Below are 26,045 nucleotides of genomic sequence, written 5' to 3'. Positions count from 1 at the left end.
AAAAGATACAGTCTGCTGTTCAATACTTCTCTTAAAGTCATCAGGGCAAGAGCAACATCTAACTGCAATTTTCAACTCTCACCATAGATTTTACCTAACCCCTTTACGTTTTAAAACTATTCATTTTTTGGGCCTGTTCCCATTCTAGGGACATGGCTCCCACCCTCCCTAAACGCACTTCTGTCATTGTATCTGAACAAAGTACAGTGCGCTTTATGGTTTTTTTGCACATTGTATACCCCTCACTGAAAACGCTTTGTGGCGCAAATTTTACGTGATACAATTATTTAGCACAATTTTTTTTTTTTTTTCTCACAACTATGATCTGTGCAAATATGTTCTTTGATTATTATTTATGCTACGTATTCTATGATCAAGGAGAAAAAATATGGAACACCCATTTGCCTGTAAATTCTGTATTATAAAGTTGTTTAAATTCTGGATTCTAAAGTTTTTAATTTAGAATATGGAAAGTATCGTATTTAATGTATCATTTTAATTAATGTTTGGGATTCATTTTAAACAACTGCATTTATTAAGATGTGTTTTACCGCTATGTTAGCTGAATAAAGATTATTTGACTGGCAGACTGACAAGGAAAGCCGCTCTGCCAAAGGTAAGAAATGGGTGGGCTCCAAGCCCCTCTATGTCCATAAGCCATAAAATGCAAGTGCTGACTAGCTGGTTCGACTTAAAAACACAGTCTCAAAAGCACTGCAATAAATCAAATACGGTGAAACGAAAAAAAGAATAAAACATAAGCCCTACACAGCTATCCTCTCTCACCCTGAATAATGACCAATGCACCACAAATCAAAACAAGGTATGAATTGACCCAAGAGTCAAGGCATTTTAAGGTTATCACGTTGTGCTACGTGATGTAGTCTGTGACCTGTGTTTTTAGGTTGTTATGAAAAATAGGTTTGTATTATACATTATTTTGATAATATGGTCATCCCAAAAAATGATCTCGCCCCATAAACCACGCATACATTTCACTCACGTTGGTTTGTAATTCTGTCTCACCAATTTAGAATCTACATTATTTAACAGGAGTGAAATTAAACACCTTAGTGAAATCTTACGACTGTTCTGTAAATAGACCCACGGATAAGACATGGACGCTTTTAAATAGATGATCGGAGCCATGAAGAATGCTAATGATGTGACATTAGGAAAAGGACTATAAAAAGTTTAGTCACTGCAGAGGCTAAGACATGAACACCTTTCACCAACGTTTTCAGGGACAACTGGAAAATAAACGTGTTCGCATGGCAATCAAATAAGATAGAGGCAAACAGAGATGAAAGGGAAACTGGCCAGCACTAGAACTTGGTGTGGCAGTACCACTATCGTGTTATTATAAAGCTCACCAGGTTCCACAGCCTAAGTATAACACAGAAAAAATACTACGATCCATTAAATTGGAGAATTACCCATTTCTTGTTGTATTTGCCCGTGACCTTTGGTGTTTTGACCGTTTCTCCGCGCATATCCTCTAATCTAAGGGATGAATGTTTATTTTCTGAAAACTGCAATAACTGCACCTCTTAAGGCCACCTATGCAACACGAGTTTTCAGATTCACCCCTCTGCTGAGTTTCCCCCATTTGTGAAGCAGCAGCGTACTGAAGCCCAATATTTTATTTTTGCAGCTTTATATAGTACGTATGTGACCGAGTAAGGGCCAGAGCGGTTCACATGACATGTTCAACATGCATGGAAGCAGGTACATGTGACAAATCCAAAAGTTACAGATGAAATCACATGTTGCATATAAGCATACCCTCAACAGGGGGATTCAAGCATGGATTATACGGCACCACATCCATTGAAATGAGCACTAAAGGTCAAAGGTACTGGCACTTTTCTCAACTGCCATCTCAGAGGCTTGTTCAAGGAAATAAGAAAATAGTCCCACACTCAATATGGCCTTCACATTTCGCAGCGATTCAGGCAAGACCAAAACAGAAAAGACAGAGTGAAAGTGGTCTTGATGTTTGAAACCACAAACAAGTAAGATGGCCAACTCCCACATGGTGCTATCGAGCTAATTCACCGCTGCCTAGGTGGCAGAGTCCAGCCCTGCACCTCAAAACATTTTGGCTCCTCATCATGGCACTGGGGACATTCAGTCTACTGCAAATCCTATGATATTCTCATTAAAAAGGAATACAGGGATGCTATCAGACGTTCCATGTTGGAATCACAGCGACGCAAAGCGATTACTATGTGATGAAGATAGAACAAACAGCCAATTCCCCTAAAGAAATCTTCCGCATTCTCAAAGAAATTGTATGTCCTCATGCTCAAACTGAAGATATAGAAGCCTCTGTTAAACATAGTAAAGAGCTAGGCTCTTTTTTCCAAAAAAAGGATTTCAGACATTTACTTAGCTTTCCCTAAGCAGTATTATAGCTCCCAGGAGCGGAGTGGAAATGTGTCATGGACACAGCCAGTCTAGCAAGGATTCCACCTCTGTCCATAGAAACAACATTAAAACTTTTAAGTACACTCAAATCCGGATCCCCTCTGGACCCCGCTCCTCCCTCAATCTTAGTCCAGGGTGCGTCAACAACAGTTCTCAACTTGACAGATCTACTGAATCCGTCACTGACTTTTAGCTCCCTGCCACCACAGGGGAAGCATGCAATCGTAAAGCCATTGCTCAAAAAACCCAATCTGTATCCATCTGTGTTGAACAATTACAGACCTATCTCTGTTACCAACCGCTGTCAAAATTCTTGAAAAACCTGAAAATAGTCACCTTTCTAAGTTTCTGGAGGATAACCAGAATCTCCATTCTTCTCAGATGGGTTTTAGACCCTCTCATAGTACTGAGTTGGGCTTGTTAGGAATGACAGAAGAAGTCAGGAAGCGACTGGACCAGGGAATGGCCTCTGCAATTGTGCTTCTTGACCTTAGTGCAGCCTTTGACACCGTAGACCACAGTATTTTACTCCATGGAATGAGGGAAATTGGAATCATTGGACATGCAATTCTTAGAAGGTAGAACTTTTCAGGTACTTGATCGCTCTTTCTACTCAGGCAGTTTTAAGAGCCATTGGGGAGTACCGCAGGGCTCATCACTAAGCCCTACGCTTTTTTAACATTTATATGCTTCCGCTGGCAAGGATAGTTGAACCCTTTGGTCTCTCGCTGGTGTCCTATGCAGACTATACCCAGTTGGTAGTTTTTGTATCCTCTTCACATGATTCCTTTAACTCTCAGCTTGCCCCGTGCCTACGGGCTGTCTCCAAATGGATGGCGGAGTGCAAGCTCAAGCTGAATGGAGACAAAACAGAGGTCCTGATTATGGGACATCATTCACTCCCATCTCAGGTGGCACCTATCCTGGACTTATTAGGTGATCTTCCACCGCCTAAGAACCACATTAAGATCCTGGGTGTATGATTAGACCCTTGGCTCACTATGGATCCTCAGGCTAAGAAAATATCTTCCATCTGTGTCGGGATACTCAGACTCCTTAGGAAAGTTTTTAAAGTTCTTCCATTCATTGCTAAGAGGCTCATTGTACAGGCGTTAATTACCTCACGTCTGGACTATGGAAATGCCCTATTCTTAGGCTCCCCAAACTTTGTTAAAAAAAAAAAAAAAGCTGCAGGTGCCTCAGAACACGGCGGTGCTTTTTTTATCCCCAATTTGTCCAGACATCAGTCAGCCAAACCCACCCTCTCTGCTCTTCACTGGCTCCCCAATGAGCAACTACTAAAGTTCAAGGCCCTTTGTTGCATCTTCAGGTGAAGGGTCCCCCGCTTTTACACTCCTTAGCTACTTTTTATAAGCCAACTAGACACCTTAGGTCATCCTCAGCAGAATTAGCATTGATACCGCCAATACATTTTTTTAAATGGGGCAGTAGATCTATGGCCTATCTTGGTGCTAAGCTCTGGAATTCCCTGCCTCTTTCTCTTCCGCAGACTAGCCACAAATTGTCATTTTGTTGGCTTCTAAAAACCCGGCTGTACTAACTTCTGTTCCCTATGCCTAGCTATTGGAGATTTCTGCTTTAAAGCGATGTGAAGCATGAGGGCAGCTATGCGCTATATAAATTTCATATAACATAACATCAGTTGGTGTCTCCACTTGGGCCACTTTATCTTGCCCACAATGCATGATGGAGAGAACGAGTCGACAATGGTGGATGGACAGGTCGTCATGTCACCCATCCTCCAGTGCTCTGATTAGTGCTGGAATCCACAGCATGGCCGGAAAGGAGCCACCGACCAAAGGCAGGTGGAGAAACGTCTGTCATGCTGGTGAGAAACTGATGCCCACGCAACAGCCTCAAAAACCAACAGAGGCATTGATGTCCTGGCTTCAGAGACAGGAACACCATCATCTACTGCATTCCATACACATTCAAGTCATACAAATGGCTCAGAAGAGGCAATGAGACAAAGGTGTAGGGGTAGGAGTGGGACCAACAGTGCTCACCCAATGCAGAGCTCCACAAAGAACTCCTACCCAGCCACCATCGTATTTGGTGGGACGGGCCCACTGGTTCTGAATCACAACAGCCTCCCTCTTAAGGCTGGTGTCTGTGCATAGGTTCTAAGTGTAGCTAGCAACAGCAGATAAATCCTGAGTGCTAGCAACATATATTTGTTCCAATAATTTTTTAACTCAATGTTTTAGCATCATGTTCTTCCTAAAAGCACAGCTTAAAAACATTTCCACTGATTTGTCTAATACATCTATACTTATTTCACAACATCTGAGAATATAATAAACCAGTTCACAGAATACAGGTACATGGGTGCTAAATAAAAACAGTTATAAACCTAGATTCTAATCACCACATAGAAGTATAGCAGATATCAGAAACATTCTGCCTGTTGTCAACAAGGGTAGACATTTCTGGAAGCAGCTCAAAGGGGCTTTCACATAACGAACAGAGAAGTGTAGCTGCACTAGGGTCAGCAGGTAGAAAACTTGTGACAGAATAGGATTAGTCACATACATCTGCTTTAAGAGCACATGACCAATTAGATGTTTTGTTACTCTTCACAGTGGGAAGCACGGGCTAATTGGGGGACCGGGGTTTCCTTTGAAGCTTGGGGGTAGGGGGTGGGGAGTAGGAGGGACAGTTGGTGAAGTTATACATATTTTATCATTTTTACACAATGTTGGTGGTAGGATTTACATGTCAACCATCTTCATTGCCCGGCTCTTGCACGGACTCCTAAAGTCAAAGCCAGACTTGATTCTCCTTATAAATTTGTTGGCCCGTCCACCTGTAGATCCAATTATCAGTAGTGATGCACAATAGCAAGATTTATAGCTGAAAACATTCGAGTAATAAGACTACAGAAGCTCGTAAAGAATGCCAGAGAAAGTCTGGTGGTGCTGCTATTATTTCTATTGAACCTACAGGTCTCAGGTGAAACCTTTACACTGAATAGCACTGTTTGTGGAGTTAAGGTTAATAGTACACGAGCTGAAGTACACCACAAACTGAATAACCTATAGTAGTACTGGTATGTGAAGCCTTCGATTCTAGCCCTTAAATCATACATAATGTTGAAAGTGAGGTAATAGATTTGGGTTGCAGATGCTCAGTGTGATTTTTTTTAACTTCGGGAATATATATATATTTTATGCTCATGAAACTTAACCAAGATAATTGATTTTGCTACTTTAGAAAAGTTTATGTAAATTGTTTTACAGCGCAAGTCAGTGGCATTTAAATTCATAGGAAGTTCACTATTGCTTACTGCACACACCATACCACGTGCTAAGAGCCACTGAAAAACTGAGGCTTGTTTCCACACATTTGTAGACGAATAAACAGTTAGGTGAAAATAAAATTGCGAACCTGTTGTTAACAATATTCATGTTTTCCAGCATCAACTGTGCAAATACATTTACCAACAACATGTCAGTTTTACATTGTTTTCGCTCAAATAAGCAGCCAACCGAACTAGCCTATTTCATAGAGTGATTATTAGGGTAATGTGCATACTACAAAGAGGTAAAGCATCTTCTACAAAATATGGTGAGGGGGAAGGTGAAACTTGCATAAAGATTAGAAAATGTTTTAATCTAAAGTCAAGCTAGCTTCAAAACGTCTGATCATTTAGATTCAGGTTAAGCACCGTTTCACATGAATAAACTGGAAAGCTGGGCAGTTTTACATAAAATCATAAGAGCTCTATTTAAGTTTTGACCTAACACCAAACCCACATTACTACAATGAGTTCACAGGGATTCCTTCAAGGAAGTGATTAAATAGAACTCTCACATCTGGACGTTTGACCAGAGGCACTGCAAAAACACAGTAACCAACTCCCATTCCCACCACTGAATGAACCAGAATGACGGGTGGATAAATCATGGTCTCTCGACTTAATGCAACCCATGGTCATGGGGTCATGTCCTACTCAGGCACCTCATACCGTAGTTAGGATTTCGCAAAAACTTTAGTAGACCTGATCACGTTATAGTCCATACCACCAAAAGTTCTACCATAATTTGTTATACTTACTACCGAGAGTTTGAATGGTCTGCATGCTTATTTGGGCCACTGCAGATTTTAAAAGCAAGCCATTACATGTACGGTTACCCACTCCAACTAAGACAGAAATTGGTGGCTTCAGGTTGCATAGAACTGGACTGCCAACAGTCATCAAGAGTCTGTGCTAAAACACTCTTCTAGAAAAATAATCTAGCCATACCGTGAACACCAATGGTGAAAATAGTTGTCATTTTTAATCGCACTTGGTGTGAGCCAGAACTCCGCACTCCTACATACAACCTGTTTAACAAAGCATGCACGTCTCTGCAAGGATTCATTTTTCCCCAACTCAGAAAAAACAGACTTAATTCAAAATAATTCGGAAAATTCTACGAAGTCCTACTGTAAAGATTCAGCGTGACTAACTGCATAGAAGTTACCATGGTGCACTGGACAATCCTCGAGGTCTGGGAGACCACGTTTTAACTGTTTTATGGCCGAGTTTTCCACTACAGTCCAAACGCAATATCATATCTAATACTGGTGAGCTCTACATTTCTTGAATTTAGAGAGCTGTAAAATTCGTAACGGCTACTAATCAAAGTATTTAACGAATCTACATGAACGTCGACCCAATACCACGATGGAAAATTTGCGGTGTACAAAACATGGAAACATTCACTCTAACCGGCTTAATGTTATGCACTTGCTCACTCATTTTCTAACCTCCCCTTCACAGCCCAATGTTGAAAACTCCATTGGCAGAACTATTGCAAGGTAACAATATAACCGGGAAGGCTGACAGACACAGGCGAACATCTGCAATTCATTTGTTAGCATTTATAAGGGCAGGTGCCAGGAATAACATAATTAAGAGTCAACTTACATTCAGTGTGAACTTGAACTTGAAAGGGGGCCCTTCAGAAAATGAAGAATAGAAGTCATCACTCCCAGTCACTAGGCGGTAGGGCCTTGTCTGCTTGATGTCCACAGTGTTGATCACCTTGCTGTGCCCACCGATTTCACCCACGGAAGAGCCAGTATCCCACAGGAAAACTGCCCCAAATCTAAAAGGAACAATATAAGTGTAAAGTACAAATTCTGCAGAAATTTATAAATCAACATTGATTTGTAACAAGCAATGAAAGGCTTTATTATGTCATGATTGTAGCATACCTACTTCACCTCGAAAGGAGCATCTTCCAAAACATGGTGTACAAGCAAATTGTATTTTCGGATGTAAAATTAGTAAACATGCACACAAAACCTCCCTTAAAACTCCCCCTGAAAATATGCCCTCCTATATTTTCAATTTCTGCACAGTTCTTCCGACATGTTGGTTAACTGTCATAAAGAGAGTTACTTCTTGGTCTAATGTCATTTAATTCTACGTCTGAGCTATTCAATTTATTTTTCGCAGACTTGTGATTCTACCAATATGTGCACAAGTATGCACAAACCTTCATCTGCTATTGATATATATCTTAGAATTGAGTTTGGTATATAGTGTGTATGTATATTGTATCATTATATAGATTTATGCATTTCATCTTGCCCGTTTGCTAGTCTCTATATTAGAACATTTGCATACTTTTTAGCACAAACAATAATGTGACTCACCAGTTTCTATTTTTCTCTTATTTACTCTTCATCCTTTCCATTAAAAGGTAAGCAAAATCAGACCGTTTTAATGGTAATCAAGGAACTATTAACTGTCATATTCAGATTGAAACTTCAAAACCCTCGTGCTATCACTGACAGAATAAAAGTTAGTGCAGCAAACAAACTCTTCACTAAAAAAACCATTTTATACCCACAATTAAACATTTATTTTCACTATAGACAATAACATGGTCCAGGATTTTAACTAACTGAAGAAAAAAAATACAATTTCCTTTTTGAAGCAAACAACTGAAAACAACATCCAAATGATTAGTGATATAAGATATATAATGGATACTGGTGACATTTAGTAAGCACTCCATTTCCATTGTGTTTATTTCGGCCCTCTCTTAAGCCTTCTCCTCTACCTACCTCGGGCTGTGTACTCACTAGGCTCCTTTTCTTCCTCCCACCATCTATGCCACTTTGTCTCCCATCTACTGACTTCCATCAGTGGCAGGCTACTGTCAGAGGCACATCGATGCATAACGCGTCTGCCACAGCGGCTCCGTCAGTCCATGGGCTTGTGTACTTGGAACCCACGAGAAAACTCGACAGCAGGGACACACTTGTCATCCACACCTCCCAAGTGACTCTGACCTGGTGCCCATACTTAAAAGTAAATATTGAAATGAACAGTCAAACAGTTGGGCCAGTGGATTTCAACTAACAGACCATCTAGTGAACGCCTGCTGTGAGCCACTCCACAAATCACATCCCTGAAGAGTGCTGACTCACAGCCCCTTTCTGCATGTTGAATGGTGTGTTTTGTGCTAACAAGGTCTTGCGAGACAGCAAAAGCTGTCTACCCAGACACTAAAAAAAACTACTAGTGGCCCAGGTTAGTCTTAATAGGAGACTCGACGTGGACAGGCTTTGTGGCAATGGCCAAGCAACTCTGCGTAGGTTATAAAGCTTCTGTGCAATTCAAATCAAAATCAGTATACTGATGTCACATATTTTTGACGTCGTCAGTGCTTCTTTAATTATGGAACTGCGTTTCAGGAGTCAACAACACGCCTATTTTGAACGAGAATGCACCTTAAAGCATAACTGCAAAAACAACAGTCTCTTAGTTTTGTTTCAATTAATTTTCAAGATCTGCAGTCTTGGCAAGTGTGAAGACCTGTCATTCTGATAATTACTTGGATAGGGATGAGTGATAACCGTTGGAGCTACCCAACACAAAGAAGGCTGTACGAGAAAAGCACTTTACTCCTTTAGGCAAAAGAAACAATGTAGGTCATCTGAAGATCAGCTCGATTATATGATGCATACAATAGCACGTCTTTATTTCAGATCACAATAGGGTTGTCGGGTGGCGGATGGCGTATGCTTTCTGCCACCAACCCAAGCCTTCGAGACAGGGATTAGGTTTCATTAAGAAAAAAATATTCTGCTAAGTGCGAAATCTAACTTTTCATCACGGTCTACAGTCAAAAAAATGTCAGTCACCGACATGCACTGTTCTATACAAATTCTGTGCCCACCGAGTCTGCATCTTGAAGTAAACCGTCCGGCAGTAGGTAATCGGTCAGGTTTATGTTCAATGGGTGTGACACGCACCGTGGGACTTTATGTATTTATTTTTTATTTTTAAATCAGACATTAAGGCACTCTTGCCCTTTTACAGAACCGATATCGGAAGCCACTAAAATCATGGTTGTAATCAACAAATAGTCTGCGGTCTTGCAGTAAAATCAAGCTTCTCATTCCCTAAGAAACAAAGCTTGGTTGGTATTAGTACCTGCAAAGGTGAGAACTAGAGAATCAAGCACAGACTCAACTACCGGTGCTGGCAAAGCACACAAAAAAAACATCAAGCAAATTGAATAAAGACCCTCAGGTACAGGTTGAAATCATTACAGCGAATGAGTGTATGAGAAGAGAATTGTGTGGTGGATAGTATATTTCCTTGTTAATCACAGGTCGAAATCTAACAAGCTTCAAACTCGGCATTGAAAGGAGTCATAGCCACAGGGTTTTTAGGAAAATGGAGACTCTCAGTGAGTGGGAAATATCACTAAGTTATTCTAAAGTTAAAAAGATAGCCACTAGAAGCTGAAGCCGCTTGAACGGACTAATGGTTTCCAGCTACATGGTAATGAGAGAGATGTGGATGAAAATGACATTGGACCCCCACATATAACAAAGGATAAAAGTTGCCTACGTGCATTTAAGTCTAGGCAAGCAATATAAATAGTTCTATAAAATAAAGATGTTTATCTACTTTTGGGTAATACACTTCAATCCATCATAAGCATTTGCAACGCAATAGGTCTCACATTTTCTTGAATTAGAGCCATTATCGTTGCAAATTCATAACTGGACTTTACTTGCCACATAAATTGGTCAACCCTTCCCCATAATTTCATCTTTTCCTACAACATAGTTCCAGTGGCCCAGCATTTAAATCACTTTCATTTACCTTCTTCCTCTATCTTAAAACATATACAATTATCATATAAACCTTTATCAGAAATAGATTTTTGGTATTAGAGTGCAATGCTCAAAACACCATAACACTAATCATTTGGGACGGATTGGAAGGTGAAAGGAAAGAGGGAGTCTGGAGTAAAGATGGAGAAGATAAGTTGTGTAGTAACGGTGTCATGGGCCCTGGAGTAAGAAGGAAAAATGGTTGACTGTAATTTCAGAAGGAAAATACAGCAGTAATTAGAGTTGAGCAAGGGCCATAGGTCTCTAGGCCCCGGTGCCACTGCACCTGCTGCTCCACTGATAACTCTGCCTCAGGAGAGAAAACTGTTGAGGCAGAAAAAGAAGTGAAATGAATTCAACAGACAAAAGGAAGAAAGAAGGGGTCACAAAGAAATAAAAGAAAGAAGGAAAAGAAAGAACGAGAAAATGATGACAACTAAGAAGAAATAGAGGAGACGTTTGAGGCAAAAGAAAAAAGGGAAGGAAGTTAGTGGACGAAAGATAGAGGAAAAAATAATGAAAGAAGTGTTGGAAATAGAAAAGTGAGGGAGAATGAATACATTGAGAGTAAACCGAGTAAAGGAAAGAACGGAGTGAGATAGGTGAAACAGACTCTTCCAAATAAAGATGGCAGCTAATAATGGATTTAATTAGTTCCCCTACATCCTCAAACAGAAGTCAGAGAGTGGAATAGCAGGGGGCACTGCAGAACAGAAGGAGGTGCATTAGCAGAGTTCTATGTGAACCCTAATACAGCAATATTGGGGTGCTTCAGATCAGGACTGGGGTATAGACAGAGCTGTGTCCTGGCCCAGTGCTAGAATAACAAAAAGGCAGCGGGTGAGGAATGAGAAACAGAGTGCTGTGTAATTCCTCGTATAGGAATAATGGGGCGCTGCAGGTTAGGGTTGAAGTGCACTGACAGTTGTATGTGGGCTGCAGTACTAGAATAGTAACGGGCACACATTCAGAAACGAGGTACGTTAAAGGAGTTATGTTAGCCTGGAGGCGCCCTAGTGAAGCTGCAAGTGGGGCCCAATATGGGAATGTCGTTGTCTCTGAACCACAGAAGCAAGGAGTGATTGGGGGGGGGGGGGGGGGGGAGAGAGGGGTGTGGGGTGTGTGTGTGTGTGTGTGTGTGTAGAGCCTTATTACTGATAAGAAATGTGCACTGAATGTTAGAATCAAACTGTTGTAATGGAACTGTACGTAAGCAGGGTCCCAGTATTTTGTGTTTGGGGGGGGGGGGGGGAGTGAACTTGCGGAGTAGAACTGAGGTGCACTGATGGAGCTGCGCCCGAGGTCCCAGTACTGGAGCAGCAGTGTACAGACTGCAAGAACTGAGGTGCTCCTGCAGAGAGCATGTTTGGGGTTTCTGGCACAGCTGAGGGCTTGGAGTGTTTGAACTGGGGTGCACTGATGGAGCTGTAAGTGGGATCCCAGTATGGAGCAGAAGTAGGCACGGTCTCTAATGATTGCAGAGCCCTGGTAGAGCTGGGTGCTTAGGCTATAAGAAATTACAAGCGATCCTCCGCCGTTGCTCTCAGCACACAGGCAGGCACACTTGGTAAAGAATATCCAAGCCAAGGAAGGGCAGGAGCCAGTCAGCTGAGAGCACGTTGAGAGAGCCCACAAAGACCAAATGTGACCAAGACAACAGCCTGATTTATAGCTTTGTTTACAGCTAAGCTCAGAGGACAAACGCTCTGCAAATGAAAAGGGAAGCATCCCTGGACAGGAGCAGAAAACAAAGTAAAAAAAAAAAATAAAAAAAAAAATTACAATTTATTATTTTATTTTTTTTAAAGTCCCCTACAAACCAGATAAACAGAACAAAGCATAATTATACAGTAGTTGGTCCCCGCTCCCACACAGAAGGCGGCAGGACAAGGAGGCATGACTGACCATTAGCAAGTAAGGATTTTTTAAATGACACAAACTAAAACAAAATAGCTGGAAGTCCACAGAAAAAGTATACTTAAAAGTATACAAGAGGTTGTATGCTTACGCTCGACCTAAATTTAAGCCCTGCGGTTAGCTACTCGAAGAGAGAGGAGAGGCCAGAGAGTCAAAAGGAGGCTGTGCCAACTTGTACCCATCAAACTGGCACCCATCAGAACGTTTGTGCACAGTGGGATCACCAACCAGTCTCAAAAACAATAACGGCATTTTATATGACTCACATTCATTGCAACATTTGTTCAATATGACTATATTAACTTTCAATACTTGTATTTCACATGCTTATTTTAAAACCTAGCCAAAACTACTTGCAAACATCCACCATTTTCCTAGAATGCACAAGCCCTTAACCTTTCATCTAATCTGCTACTACAGGAGAACAGATCCATTTCAAAGTCTCGCTACATCATTGGTGACTACTGCTACAACTATGCAGACACTATTAATGAGCACTCCTCAGAATTTCGAATACATGACGGTGGAAGGAGAAATTTGAATGGCTCCTTTAGCAAAAAAATAAATATATATATATATATATATATATATATCTCATTATACCAACTATTGTATGAAAATGAGTCACTGTTTTTCAAGGTATGATTCACTAAATTATTCCCAGATCTGAGAGTCTGAACAAAGTTCCGACAAATTACATACTCCTACATTTAACTTTATAACCAGTTGGCTATAGTCATGCAAAGGAATGTACAATTGCGGAGATCAAACTGTAGAAGACTGAACACAATAGATTTGTCCGCATTAGATCAATCTTTATAGCTGAAAATAATCAGCAGTGCATATACTGCCGGATGTTTGTGACTTTTGCTATATTACAAACATGTGACTGAAGTAACCAACTCCTTTTCTAACACACCTTATAATTTTACATGTTTTATTTGCGTTTCCTCTGATGTTCAATCCGCAGGGGAATTATAAAAAAAAAAAAAAAAAAAAAAAGTGTTGATTTTGACTTTTAAAAGGCGAAGCCAAAGTTGCACAGAAAAAAAGACAGATTGTTATATTTAGAGAACATAAACCAAGTTCTATTGAAATCACAGACTCCGATTACACTGTTGACATTTTAATATGCACTTCCCGATTCCAGAACTTCTAAAGCCTGTTTTCAGTGACATGGCGACCTACCAAAATAGATGTTCTGCACTAATTTGGATATTGTTCGCTTGACGTTTCTCTGTTTCTAGGCAGGGACTTAATTAGCCACTTCGATTGTAGAACAAGAGTTACTAAGGGTAGTGGCAGCTGCTTAGTTTTTACGCACAGGTAGTCACTGTTAGTAAACTGGAGAAAGGACCTTGCCTCATGTAAAATTAGTGTTGCACTGCAATCCCTATAAACTGGAAAGCCAAGTTCACACAGCCACGTAAGACAGCAGCCATTCTGCTAAGCCCATTCTGAAAGCTCTTTTGTATATTTTTGCTGCAATCGAATTCTGTAATTGTAATTTTATCAAAATGTGTAAGTATGAAGATCATTTTCTCATTTTCATAGTACTTATTTTTCCTCACAACTTGTGGTTAATCAAAGACCATAGTTCCGTGGCTAGCTGTAGGAACTCATCTACTTTTAAGGAATTGCCCGTTTTGTTAAATATCCTGAATATTGGGCGTGGGCTTAGAGCCAGCCAACTGCTTATAATTGTCTGGCTTCATGGTCACTCCATTTGCGTGATTCTTTTTTTTTAAATTTTGTTTTTTTTTAATAGTTAACTGGGAGGGCTTTCCTTGTCTTGGATTTGTCCCGGCCATGATGCATTAACTCCTTACTATGTGCTGCTCGCCTTTTACAGTGCTACTTTTTTTCTTTTAAAGCACTCTAGCAGACTGCCTATGTTTTCCTGTTATCTCTCTACTGTGCTTCTACCTCCCTTTCCTTCGACTGTGTGCCACTCCCCACCAGCTCTACATTGCTCTTTTGGCCATCTGAGCCCTCACCCATGCCCCTCTGTTGATTCAACCCACCAGTAACCCAGTGCTGCTTCTGCCGCTTGTCCCAGTGTTGCTTCCTCCTCACCTACGCCCCACCCAGTGTTGCGTCCGCTTATCTGCTTATGTCCATGTCCTATGTTTCTTCTGACACCAACCCTCCTGTGTTCCCCCCTTCTGCTTTCCCAAAATAAAAAAAGCTTTATAAAATGCTTTAGCAACTTTTGTCCTTTTAGTTAACATTCCATCTCCATTCTAAAAAGACAAAAATGGTGGCATCGTTTTATGTATCCATGGTGTGCGTGTCTACAAATTGACACTGCCGGTTGCTTTCAGAGCAGCTTTTTTTTTTTTTTTTAAGCATTCCTTAGCCATGCAGCACAGTATCGCACTTGCTGATCCATGTGGCTAAAAACATATAAAGCCAATAGGCCACAAAGGCGAGAATCATTGGTTTTGCCAATGTTGGTTTCCTTTTTGAAGTCTAGTTAGAGACTACTTTTATAATCTTAAGTGACAGGGGGTCTGCACTACTGGTTGTTGCAAACGGTATTCCCACACTGATTGTACCCATTGGGTTATTCAAACTGCTGTTCAAGACGTAGCAACTCTTGCCTGTGCACTGGCATCTTAATTGGTCTAGCAGTCACATAAGTTTACCAAGGGAGTCCTTGTGATATTTTGCAAGGTTGATGAGGCGCAGATTAACTGCAGAAGAGGTTACACCGGTACCTTAAATATAAATGGACTTCGTCACCCTGTATGTGTAGCAGGTCTGGTGCACCCTAAAGCATTTTTTTGTAAAAGTTTTTTTAGCCAGGCAACTTCAGCAAACCTCAAAAACCCTGCAAGCAAACAACGGTTACTGGCAGTCCATGGCACTTAAAGTTATTCAACAATCATATGCGACCCCTTTATTTAGTCAAAGATCTACTGGAACGGCATTCAAGCTGTGGACAATGTAAAAGCTTGATTTCACACAAAGCAAAAGCACCACACAGCACTATCACTAGATGCAACACCCAGGACTCTTGAGACTGACAACATAGCCTGGTTGGTCTTTCTACACCCTTACTCTAGTTCTCTTTGACAGGCCGATGATTTTATTTTCAATTCAGTGTAGTTTGAGCTAGGGCAAAGTGATACATTTTTCCCCTCAGGTCGTACAAATGTAATCAATCATCTAACCACATACACAGCTAAAGCAACTCTAAACATAACTAATCACCTACCCACACAACCACGCCAATCAATAAAGACATGTTTACACATAACAAATCTAGACATACAGACTTGTCATTAATTGTTTATTAATGCTTGCCTTTAAAGGCATACACAGATGTCAGATGGACAGTGTTTGGACCCAACATAGAAGTATATTACATCATGCTCTTTGGAATGATCCATATCTAGGACTGCTTGAAGCCACTAGCTCAAGGAAAGAAAATCTCCAGCTATAAAACATGATACCAAACCACCAACCAAATAACTGAATGCTATTCGAACTTAGATTTTTTTAATCTATCTGGAGGCATGTCGAAGCTCTGTCCTTTTGACTTTTATCCATTCTCTCGACATCAAGCATTTGATCTAACACATCCAAACTCAAATCAAATACATTTTCAATTTTTCTTTTCCCCCCGAGAGACAATATCCAAGTGCACCCCAAAGATAACAAGTTTGATTACATTTCCTGAGAAGTTTTTTGTTACTCATGGTTCTCAGAAATCCTTCAAGCCTGGACAAACAAAATAGTAGGGTTGCAATGGCTTTACCATCTAGACATTACGGATAGCTCCATTCCCTATATCATCTGTGAATTGATGTAGCAGGTCTGGTCTTCAAGACCTGTTACTTAAAAAAATACCGACTTTTTTTCTCTGCCTACCACTACAATATTCTACACTCTTGTTTTCAATCATAACACACCAACCTACTCAGTCAAAATTTCTCTTTTCTTCAGGAAAAATTGCTACTTGCCCTGGGTGAATGATATATCAAATGCCTAACATTCCCTCTCCATTTTTTCCTTTCATGAAACCTAATGGTATTTCCCTAATCACCTTTATGTCAACTGTTCATTTCATCATGAGCACATGGCCAATTCCTTAGTAGGGACATTCGTTTTTCTTTTATGCTGAAGAAAGAGTACTGCTATGTTTAAATATTACACATTTCATGTTTGGTGAGAATTCTATGTAACGACAACTATGTTTTCACAGAAAGGAGTTAGTTCCTATAGGGAACTTTTCTGAAATTCTATGGTCAATGCATATAACCCTGTAATATCAAGGAATGCAAAAAGAAAAAAAAAAAAAAACACTGCTCATAAAAAAGGCGATCAGCTAAAAAACAAAAAAATCCTACATTTATGTTCACAACTTGATCATCCAGTTTGAAAATGTCGGTGCTCTACTGGCTTTCCTCGTGTTCGGATTCAAGCATGGATATCCCCTACACCTTTCCCCTTTCTTTCTTTGAAATGAGCTACCATCTAGCCTTTAACCTCGAACTAAACTAACTTGGAGTGTTCCGGAGGGAAGCAACTATGTGTGTCAAACCTGGATTCTACTCAGTCTTAAAACTCCAGCAAAGCAGAAGATGGCCCTCTCTGCACAATGGAACATTTAAGTGGACCCTTTGGAGAAAAAAAGCAGACCTAACAATATCAATCAGTGCTCTGTATTTTACCATGATAAACACGGTTTAGCAAAAAATCATTGCTGTCGACGACAGAATGCTAGAGATATAAAAATAATTCAAAGCATGAGGTTTGAAATGACAGTCGTCTGGCATGTGACGTCTGGGTCCAAAATATTGGGGCCATGTGCTGTTAAACAGGATTTCAACTTTATCACATAGGCTAAGCCTATTGCTGCCAACCCGCTCCAGTAAAACACATTTCATGGTCATTATAGTTGACCCAAAGACATTTGAAGAAGGCTGTGGTATCGCCCGCACACAGACATTCTCAAATGGAATCTTCAAGAATGGAGATATGCTTAAGAGGTTGAAAACCCACAGGGAATTCCAGATAATTAAGGGCTTTACGCAAATATAGAAAGAAGATCAAATTAAATATACAGCAGGGCAAGACAGGCGTACTCACACCCATTAAATGGAGGCAGTGAAGCAAGACTACATGGATGATGGCAGAAAATGGTCTAGTGGCCAAGCGATGATGCAGTTACCATTAGCAAACAGCTAAACAAAGATCATGCAGGATGCTCTTAGGGCTGGCAATATTCAATCTGGAGTACTGTAAGGCAATCATTCATCTCAAGGTATTTTCACAGTTTAACGCTAACAGAGTCCCTAATTTGAAGCAGGGGGTAGTAAAGGAATGAGTGAAACTTTCAACAAACCTAGCAGATTTAATACTATCCAAGTGTCCAAAGAGTTGCCTGATTGCCAGGCCCCGGCAACCCGCTGACATGGCAATCAGGCAACTCTTTGGAAACTTCTGCTTGGCATTTTTAGGTTTCATCATAGTGCACATGAGGGGAGGTGTGCGCCCAGGGAGTGGGGCTGCCAGGCATTAACAGGCCTCAAGCCTTCCGCTGACATGGCACTCTTGCTCAAGTGGATTCCTCTCTGGAAAAGCATACTAACAAGTTCAACCTGAGACCACAGGCCGCACAAGACTCAAAACAGTGTTAGAGATAGATGCAGTGGCCCTGCACGTTGGTCAAATACACATAGGCCAGAGTAAACTCATGGACAGAGTGGACAATGCTAAATTCACTCCTACAACAATGCACTCAGAGGTCCAAGAACTACACACACAAATGAAGAATCCGAAAGAAGAGGTCTGCACCCTTAACTTGCAGGTGGAAGGTACGGAAAGGCGATCCTGCTGCAACAACATACAAATCATTGGCCTGCCCGAAAAGGCAGAGAATCAGTATGGAGCTATTCCTGAAGGAATTGATTCTTGACAGTTCTGGTGGGTATGACCCCACATTTCTTCACCATAGAAAGGTCACACCTGGACACCAGCCTCCTCTGGCCTTTTCCGCCACGACCAGTGGTGACACACCTCTTTAGTTACAGAGACTGGGATCTTATCCTGAAACTCACACGCACAGTGCCCCAGGCTCTTCAATGCAACATCAATTGCAATATAACCAGACTATACTCTTGGCCTGGCAGTGGCTGCAATCCAAAGGAATGAAGATACCCCGGGAGGAATCTGACAAACCCAATGGGTGGTCCAGAAAGAAGAGGAGACCTCTCCCCCCCAAGAAGGTCCCAAAGTGAACCCTCGAAGGAACAAGCAGCAGCTGAACAAGTGTAGTCTGTGGCACTGAACCAACAGTCACCAGGGCAGGATCGAACCCCAGCAGCGCCACCCAGACCAACACAGAAGCTCCTGACGGAGGACGACGTTGGGCCCTGACCCCAAGATCGACAGACACATTCCTATAGCAATGAGGAGGACTGCCCCTAAGGAGGGGACAAGGTCTATCCCCTTTAAGGAGAACAGCTTGGGTCCCAAAGACTCTTCCCCTGGCACCAATGGGCTAGGTGCAGGGGAGGGTGGCAAGGGGGATTGATTTGCCCGGGTGCAATGGACTGCACCCACCCCCACAGGAGACTTTATGGACAAAGGACAGTATATCCTTGCTTTTGAAGTTTTATTGGCTGATAGCCATTTGCTATTCAGCCTGGGCTATGGAAATTGAGAATTTTTTTTTTTTGTGGGTGCTCATTATACATGCTCGCCTGTTTCTTCTTGCTTTCCTGTAAACTCGCAAAAGCTTATATGTCAATGGATCATTCAGACAATTGAGTTTCTTCTCCTGCACCCTTGTTTCATTGCATTGTCAGTAGCTAATCACCCTGGCACTATCCCACACCAGATATACGTTGTCTTGCCAGCCCCTCACCCCTGCCAAATGGCTTTGAGACAGAAGATGATACCGATAACATGATATTCTAACATGAAGTGCCTGGGGCATGGCCGCTCCCACCAAGCAAGAGACACAGACACACAGACACACACAGACACACACAGACACACACAGACACACACAGACACACACAGACACACACAGACACACACAGACACACACAGACACACACAGACACACACAGACACACACAGACACACACAGACACACACACAGGAAATGGAGGCAACAGGTAGAGGGTAAGACCTACTCCATGTAGGCTAGAGGGATATTAACCCTGATCATCATCCGATGCCACCTATGTGATCCACACACCCCGAGTAAATCCACATGGGAGATGCATGATGAATGAAGGCCACCTAGACAGGAAGATGTCCCTAATAGTGGTTTATGCCCCCAATAGCTACCAAATGACCTTTATAGTCGCTCTCACTGGAGCTACTTCACGATCTTGTGTGCCTCTAACTGTACACTACACATAGACAAAGACAGACAGATTCCCCCACTACTCCCCCCTCTCCACTACCAGCCTCAGGATAAAGGGGCACTCTAAAAGATCGGTGGCAACCAAGTGACTATGTGACACCAAGAGGAATACACACCCACTAAGCAGAGGTCGTCTTACTATTTGTCAAAACATGTTTTGCACACGTTTAGATTGCTTCTTCCACACTTCAGATCTGGAAGGCAAGCTACTAGACACTGAACTTCTGGTACGACGTGGTCAGGCTACAATCCTCTGAAAGTGGCACTGGGATGGGTTAGAGCAAACCACCCACCGCACCTGGAAACTAGACACCAGTGTGCTGTCAGACCCACCATTCAGAGACATACTGCAACAGGCCATAAATGAATACTTTGACGTGAACAGTGGCCAGCAATGCCATGACAGAGTGGGAGGCATTCAAGGTGGTCACTAGGAAAGTATGTATCAAAACCACATATGGAAACTAGATATAACTCTCCCCCAAATTACTACAGGTTGATAACTTGATACAAAAGAAGAAAAGGGGCTTGCAGTGAGAGGGTGGAACCCACAGCCATTACACCATCTTAAAGGGGAGTATAGGGAACATGTGTCACAAAAGAGCACTGTTGACTATCAAACGTTAGTCACACAGCCACACATAGAAGGTGACAAATTGGGGTGCTTACTGGCCTGGCTGCTAAAACCTTAACAGGGTAGGTCACCGATATGAGCGATCAGGACCCCAGACTGTGCGACAGTTAAAACAAGCTGCGATACATTCAATATTTATGAACTATTATTGTGAGTTATACATGTCACTGGCAAGCCTAGACCCACAGGAATACAGGTGGTACTTGATATCCAATTGGTATAGAGTGTTTCTCTGCAGACTATTATGAAGCCTTTAAGACCACAATAGCACCAGATTTGCTGGAGGTCTATAAAAGTGGCAACAGAATGGGGAGGTTTCCGTACCCATGCAATAGGCAACGACTATGGTGCTGCCGAAGCCAGGCAGAGATAAACTGGTTGTACAATCCTACCACCCATTAGCTATGCTAAAATTAGACTATAAGATCCTGAGGAAGGCGCTGGCAAAAAGGATCCTTCCCATGGTAAACATATTGGTGCACCCATATCAAAATGAGCCGTACCAAGCAGAAACACTTTCCTCAACCTTAGACGCTGGTACAGTTGGAGAAGTACACCCAAGCCCCTGAACCATGTCACATGGCCCTCTCCCAGGATATAGAGAAGGTCTTCGAGACGATGGGGTGGCCATACTTGATGGTAGTTTTAGAGGAACTCGCATTAGGCCAGATCTTCTGTCAATAACTCCAACTGTCTTATACAAGCCTGGGGGCGTGGGTCCATATAGGACAGCTAATCCCCCAATCATTCCCCATAAGTAGGGGCACAAGACAAGGTTGTCCCTTCCCATCCTTATTTTTGACTTAGCCAAGGAACCCCTAGGCAAACCCCCCTGTGCACAAAAGGTGATGTATTGGGAGGTCCAAATGGGCAACCATGGCAGATTGTCTTACTTTATGCAGACAACGCCTTGATCTATCTCAAAGATGGATTATCTTAGATGGGTTTGGAGACCTGTCCTGGCTGCAAATTAACTGGACAAAGTCATACTTCTACCCACTCTGACCTCTCTCGGAAGAGGAACATACAACTCTGGGGGGGGTGGGGGTGACCTCTCTCGGAAGAGGAACATACAACTCTGGGGGGGGGGGGGGGAGAGAGAGAGAGAGGAGAGAGAGAGAGAGAGAGAGAGAGAGAGAGAGAGAGAGAGAGAGAGAGAGAGACATTTCTAAAGCACTCTGCCACCAACTGGTATCCTGGCGCTAGCTACAAACGGGGGAGGTAGAGACTTCTGCTAAAGGTACAGCCAAGACACAACTGAATCACTTAGGGAAGAGTTGGGTCTTAAGGGTTTTTCTAAACTGTAGAAGGCCAGTTAGCTAACCAAGGAAGGCTGGGAGCTGATTCCAAAGCTTAAACAACAGCCATTTAAATATCTGGCAGTAAATATCTATCACTTTTTCCACAGTTTCGACCAATGGAATCTAGGTAAGCTCATAACAACCACAAGCCAGTTGCTGAAATTCTGTGGGTTGCTCCCACTAACATCCATGAGGAGACAAGCCATCTCCCAATGCTGTCCTACCCTGGTTAGTGTATTTCTTCTTGGTGCTCCCTATCAGACTCCCCAAAAAGGGTATCCACTGATTTTTATGGGCTCCTCACCAACCTCAAATAGGGACCTGGCGGGAAGTGTATCGGACTTCACACACTACAGTGCTCCATGGAAGAGAGTACTGGGTCTCCCGATTACAAATTAGTTTCAGATTTAATTTGTTTCAGTTAATTAAAAACATAACTATTTTACAATCTACATAATAAAGCCGTTCCAGCGTGATTACAAATTCCTGACACGGGGTAAATTATATGTAAAAATAGAAAGAGAACCAATCGATCCAAAAAGAGACAGTATTTTCTCCTTTTGTAGTTTAAAGGTGTGCTGGTTTAGTCAGTCCAAAAATTTCAGAATTACTTGAACGTGACAACATTCATCAATAACCTTCAAATTAAGAACATGCCGTAATAAAGCCTATCAAAATCTTCTAAAATGTCTCAGCTTATAATAAAGATACAGATCTGGTTGAGTCCGGGAGTTCAAAGTATGCAAGTATGACATATCATTCAGTTACTGTCATGGGGATTAGGCGAGCCAGAGAACTTCTGAATCCTCCAATATCTGAGACTTACCGACCTCCAGGGAATACTGCATCGCATCTTTTAAAAGCTTTTAAGACGCAAGATCTGGAAAGGGCTGTGATGCCTGTGTGTTCGACAAATATCTTGATCCCATAGACCAGTGTGACCTGGGAGGGTTAGAAAGTCGTGCTGTTTTGATCATGCTGTGCAGTCAGCTACAGTCCTGGACAGCCCTTTTGTTGCAACGCAAGTGTCAAATACAATTTAGCTGGGGATCGTCTGGGTTGAAACAGGCTACTATAGTTCCTCTACAGGTTTGTATGACTGTCTTTGAACATTCTCTTAAGGAACGTCCTTTGAAGGTCTAGCAGTCCCCGGCAAAAACAGATTGTGTGTGCAAGATGTTCCTTTTGGCATGAACAATGCCTGCAATTCTGCGAAGTAGTGCTCCTCCATGACATAGCGTTGGCCAAGGTTGGCAGGTTTCCTAGTCAGATTGTCATTAAATGGTGTTTCATGTATGGCGCATAAGGAGTAAAAAGGTAAGCGGATGGTTCTAGTTTGGAATAGTGCCATCCACGTGTGTGCGCAGGCACTAAATTTAACTTTATCTGGAGTGAACGAAAGCAGTTTGCTGGCCTTGTTAACACCTCAAAGTTGGCTGATAGATGACCAAAGGTACTTATTGTAAGCTGAGTGCTGGTAATTTTCTATGGCCTGCCAAAGTGCGTTGTTCAAATTGTCGGCTGAGTGGCTCATTTTATACCAAGTTTTTGCCGTCTCTGCTGTTGTGGACAGATCTCGCCGTTCAAGTCCGAATTCCCGGTGTAGCGGGGCTGGTGAGGCGGAGTTTGGTAATTGAAAAACTCGCCTGAATATCTTGAGCCGTCAGGGGCTCTTCTAGACAGTGTATAGTCACTCTGGCATAGGATAGTGTAGGGAGCATTCTGGATGAGAATACAGTTAGAAGTGGGTGGAATGATGGACCATGTAGCAGTTCTGCCCGGGGGACAGAGCATGAGTTAATGCTGAAGCTCTTTGCACAATGCATTTCCTATGTTGACTGAAGGTGCCTCAAGCATCCAGAATTACTCCTAGGTATTTGTAACACGGCACAGTCTCCATCAAAACATTGTTTAAGGCCATCCTTGGTCTGAAAATCTGCCTGCATCCTATCCACATTATTTTAGATTTGGACACGTTGATTTCCTGCTGGTTGGAGTGAATGTAGTTGGCCGGGATATTTAAAGATCTTTGCAAACCGACCTTGGTGCAGCTGAAAAGTACCAGATCATCCGCATATAATAAATGTGTCAGTGAAAGCTCTCCCAACAGTAGAGGGTGAACATTTCCGCCATTCAGAGCTGGAGTCAGGTTTCCCATAAACAAGTTGAACAGATGCGGAGCAAGCACACAGCCTTGTTTCAGACAGAGGGTAGTGAAGATTTTCTTTGAAAGTCTCGTGCCGTCTCTCCAATTTTTAGTCGTACACATGTATCAGAGTATAAAGAGATTATAGCATTTAGAAGGGGGGCCGGGAGACCCCATTGCTCTATTTTGCTCCAGAGCAGACTAGAGCAATGGGGAGCAAGGTTGAAGGCAGCCTTGAAATCAGTAATGCCAAGATGTTGTTTCCTATGCCGCCGTCTCCTCCGCTCTACAAGAAAGGAGGTTATTCGGCTATTCGTTGTAGTGGCCACCCCTTTCCTGAAGGCTGTTTGGTTGGGTAGAATAATATTGTGTTTTACTGACCACGCTGTTAGTTCAGCTAGGAGCAATAAGGGCAATTAACCTGTACTCACCCGGATTATTTCTGTTGCCTCCCTTGAAGATAGGATTAATTATAGAGCCTAATCATCTCTCTGAGATGGCAGCTCCCAGTCTTGCTTCCTGATAGAGGGAGGTCAGCGCTTCTGACCAGAAGACTGCTTCTTCCCTGAAAATGGTTTGTGGCTTGGCAGGGGTGGGGGTGGGGGGGAATGCAGGGTCCTTCGCAGCGAGCCTTAAAGAGTGCTCGGTATATCCTGTCGGTGGACAGAGTGAAATCAGTAATCTCTCTGTCTTCCAGCAGGAGGCTGTTGGCTGTTTCCCCTTTCAGGTGTCAATGATGGTAATAGAGGGGTATTTCCACAGGGTTGGCACTTAATTGAAAAGATTGCCAGGAGGTAGCTCACCCAGTCGTTTTCAGGGATGTTTGAGTTGTTAATTAAATTCCCTCAGGTCTTTAAGTGGTTGATGATTTCCCAGAATTTCCTGGGGTGTTTCCCTTTCACTGAGTGTATTAGTTTTAACCAAAAAAATACTCTTGCCTTCGGCCTTTTCTTTCCATATTTGTCTTTTATATTCTTTTTTGTGTTCTTCAGGTGTTCCCAAAGGTACTAGTTGACAGGGCATGCCTTTAGACGTCTTGCCAACTCCTTTTGAGCTTTTTTTTTTTTTTTTAAAGGAGGTAGCCTGACTACCATCTGCCACCGGCGAATGGTGTTTGAGTTGGTTTGGGGGTTAGGTGGGGCGGGCCTAGAACAAAACCGTTAAAGGTTGTACATTCACTACCAAAGAAGCACTGGAGCTTAAAAACTGAAATGGGTATCTTTCCAACTCTGGCCTGGTTATAATTATCCCCCAGGTTTCGAAGTGTGGTGCAAAGGACAGAATATGGTCTGCTATTTCTGTAGATTGTCAGGCAGTTAGGAGTGGCTACTGGTTGATTGAAACTCTACAGTTATTAACTCTGCTGAGGACAAGGTGTTAAGCTCTGGTTTTGCTTTTAGGAGTCTCCCTATGTTCCCTCTATTGAGGATATCATGGTGCCCGTGAAGTGTAGTGTGGTTGAAACCGCAACTTAAGGTAGTATTCCCCATGACTTAAAAGTGGTGGTTGCTGTGACTAGGATTTTTGAGCCTGTGTCTTTCTGATGTTTTGAGGCGTAGAGAAGAGCTGGGACAGAGGCTGGGAGCTTCAGTATTTGATGCCCTACCCTGTTTGCCTGGGGCTTGGGCTGAGGTACTTCAATTCAATTGGGGAGGAAGGGCTATATACGAAGCTGGATCTTGTGTGGGCGCTATTACTGGCCTTGCCACAACCGAAGGTCATAGGTTCCTGCGTTCACTATTATCCTGCAGTTTGAAGGGGTCCAATTTCTTGTTTCACAGTGTTAGCTCTTTAAACATCCGCCTTGGTGAGTTGGGACTTTTGGCCAGGTGTATAGTCGGGAGACGGAAGATTTGTGATTTTTGATCTGGTATTGGCTTGTTGGTCAGAATACCTGTCCAGAAGAAGGCACTTGGGTTGTTTAATTGTGGTTGCGTTGCTTGGCTCCTGCCAGAGAGGTGAGGTGTGAGCCTGCAACGGTTTCTGACCATGCAGCAGTCTGTAGTTGGTCAGTTTCTGCAAGTCAACTGTGTCCTGGATGGCATTATGAGGGGGGGTATTGCCATTTTTCAGCAAAGGCGG

At 42.4% G+C, this 26,045-nt stretch overlaps 1 protein-coding gene across 1 annotated transcript in view; it reads right to left on the bottom strand.

Annotated features, from left to right (window-relative positions):
* WDR1 (WD repeat domain 1) overlaps positions 1–26,045 on the bottom strand; it is a 220,473-nt gene that overhangs the window by 140,672 nt on the left and 53,756 nt on the right. The window contains exon 5 of the mRNA XM_069202820.1: positions 7,364–7,544. Coding sequence (XP_069058921.1) covers positions 7,364–7,544 — 181 coding nt within the window. The remainder of the gene's footprint in view (positions 1–7,363; positions 7,545–26,045) is intronic.

Source organism: Pleurodeles waltl, chromosome 1_2 (genome assembly GCF_031143425.1).
Source record: "Pleurodeles waltl isolate 20211129_DDA chromosome 1_2, aPleWal1.hap1.20221129, whole genome shotgun sequence".
Classification (NCBI taxonomy): domain Eukaryota; kingdom Metazoa; phylum Chordata; class Amphibia; order Caudata; family Salamandridae; genus Pleurodeles; species Pleurodeles waltl.
Note: the sequence above shows the minus strand (reverse complement) of the source record. Positions and strands in the feature narration are given on the sequence as shown.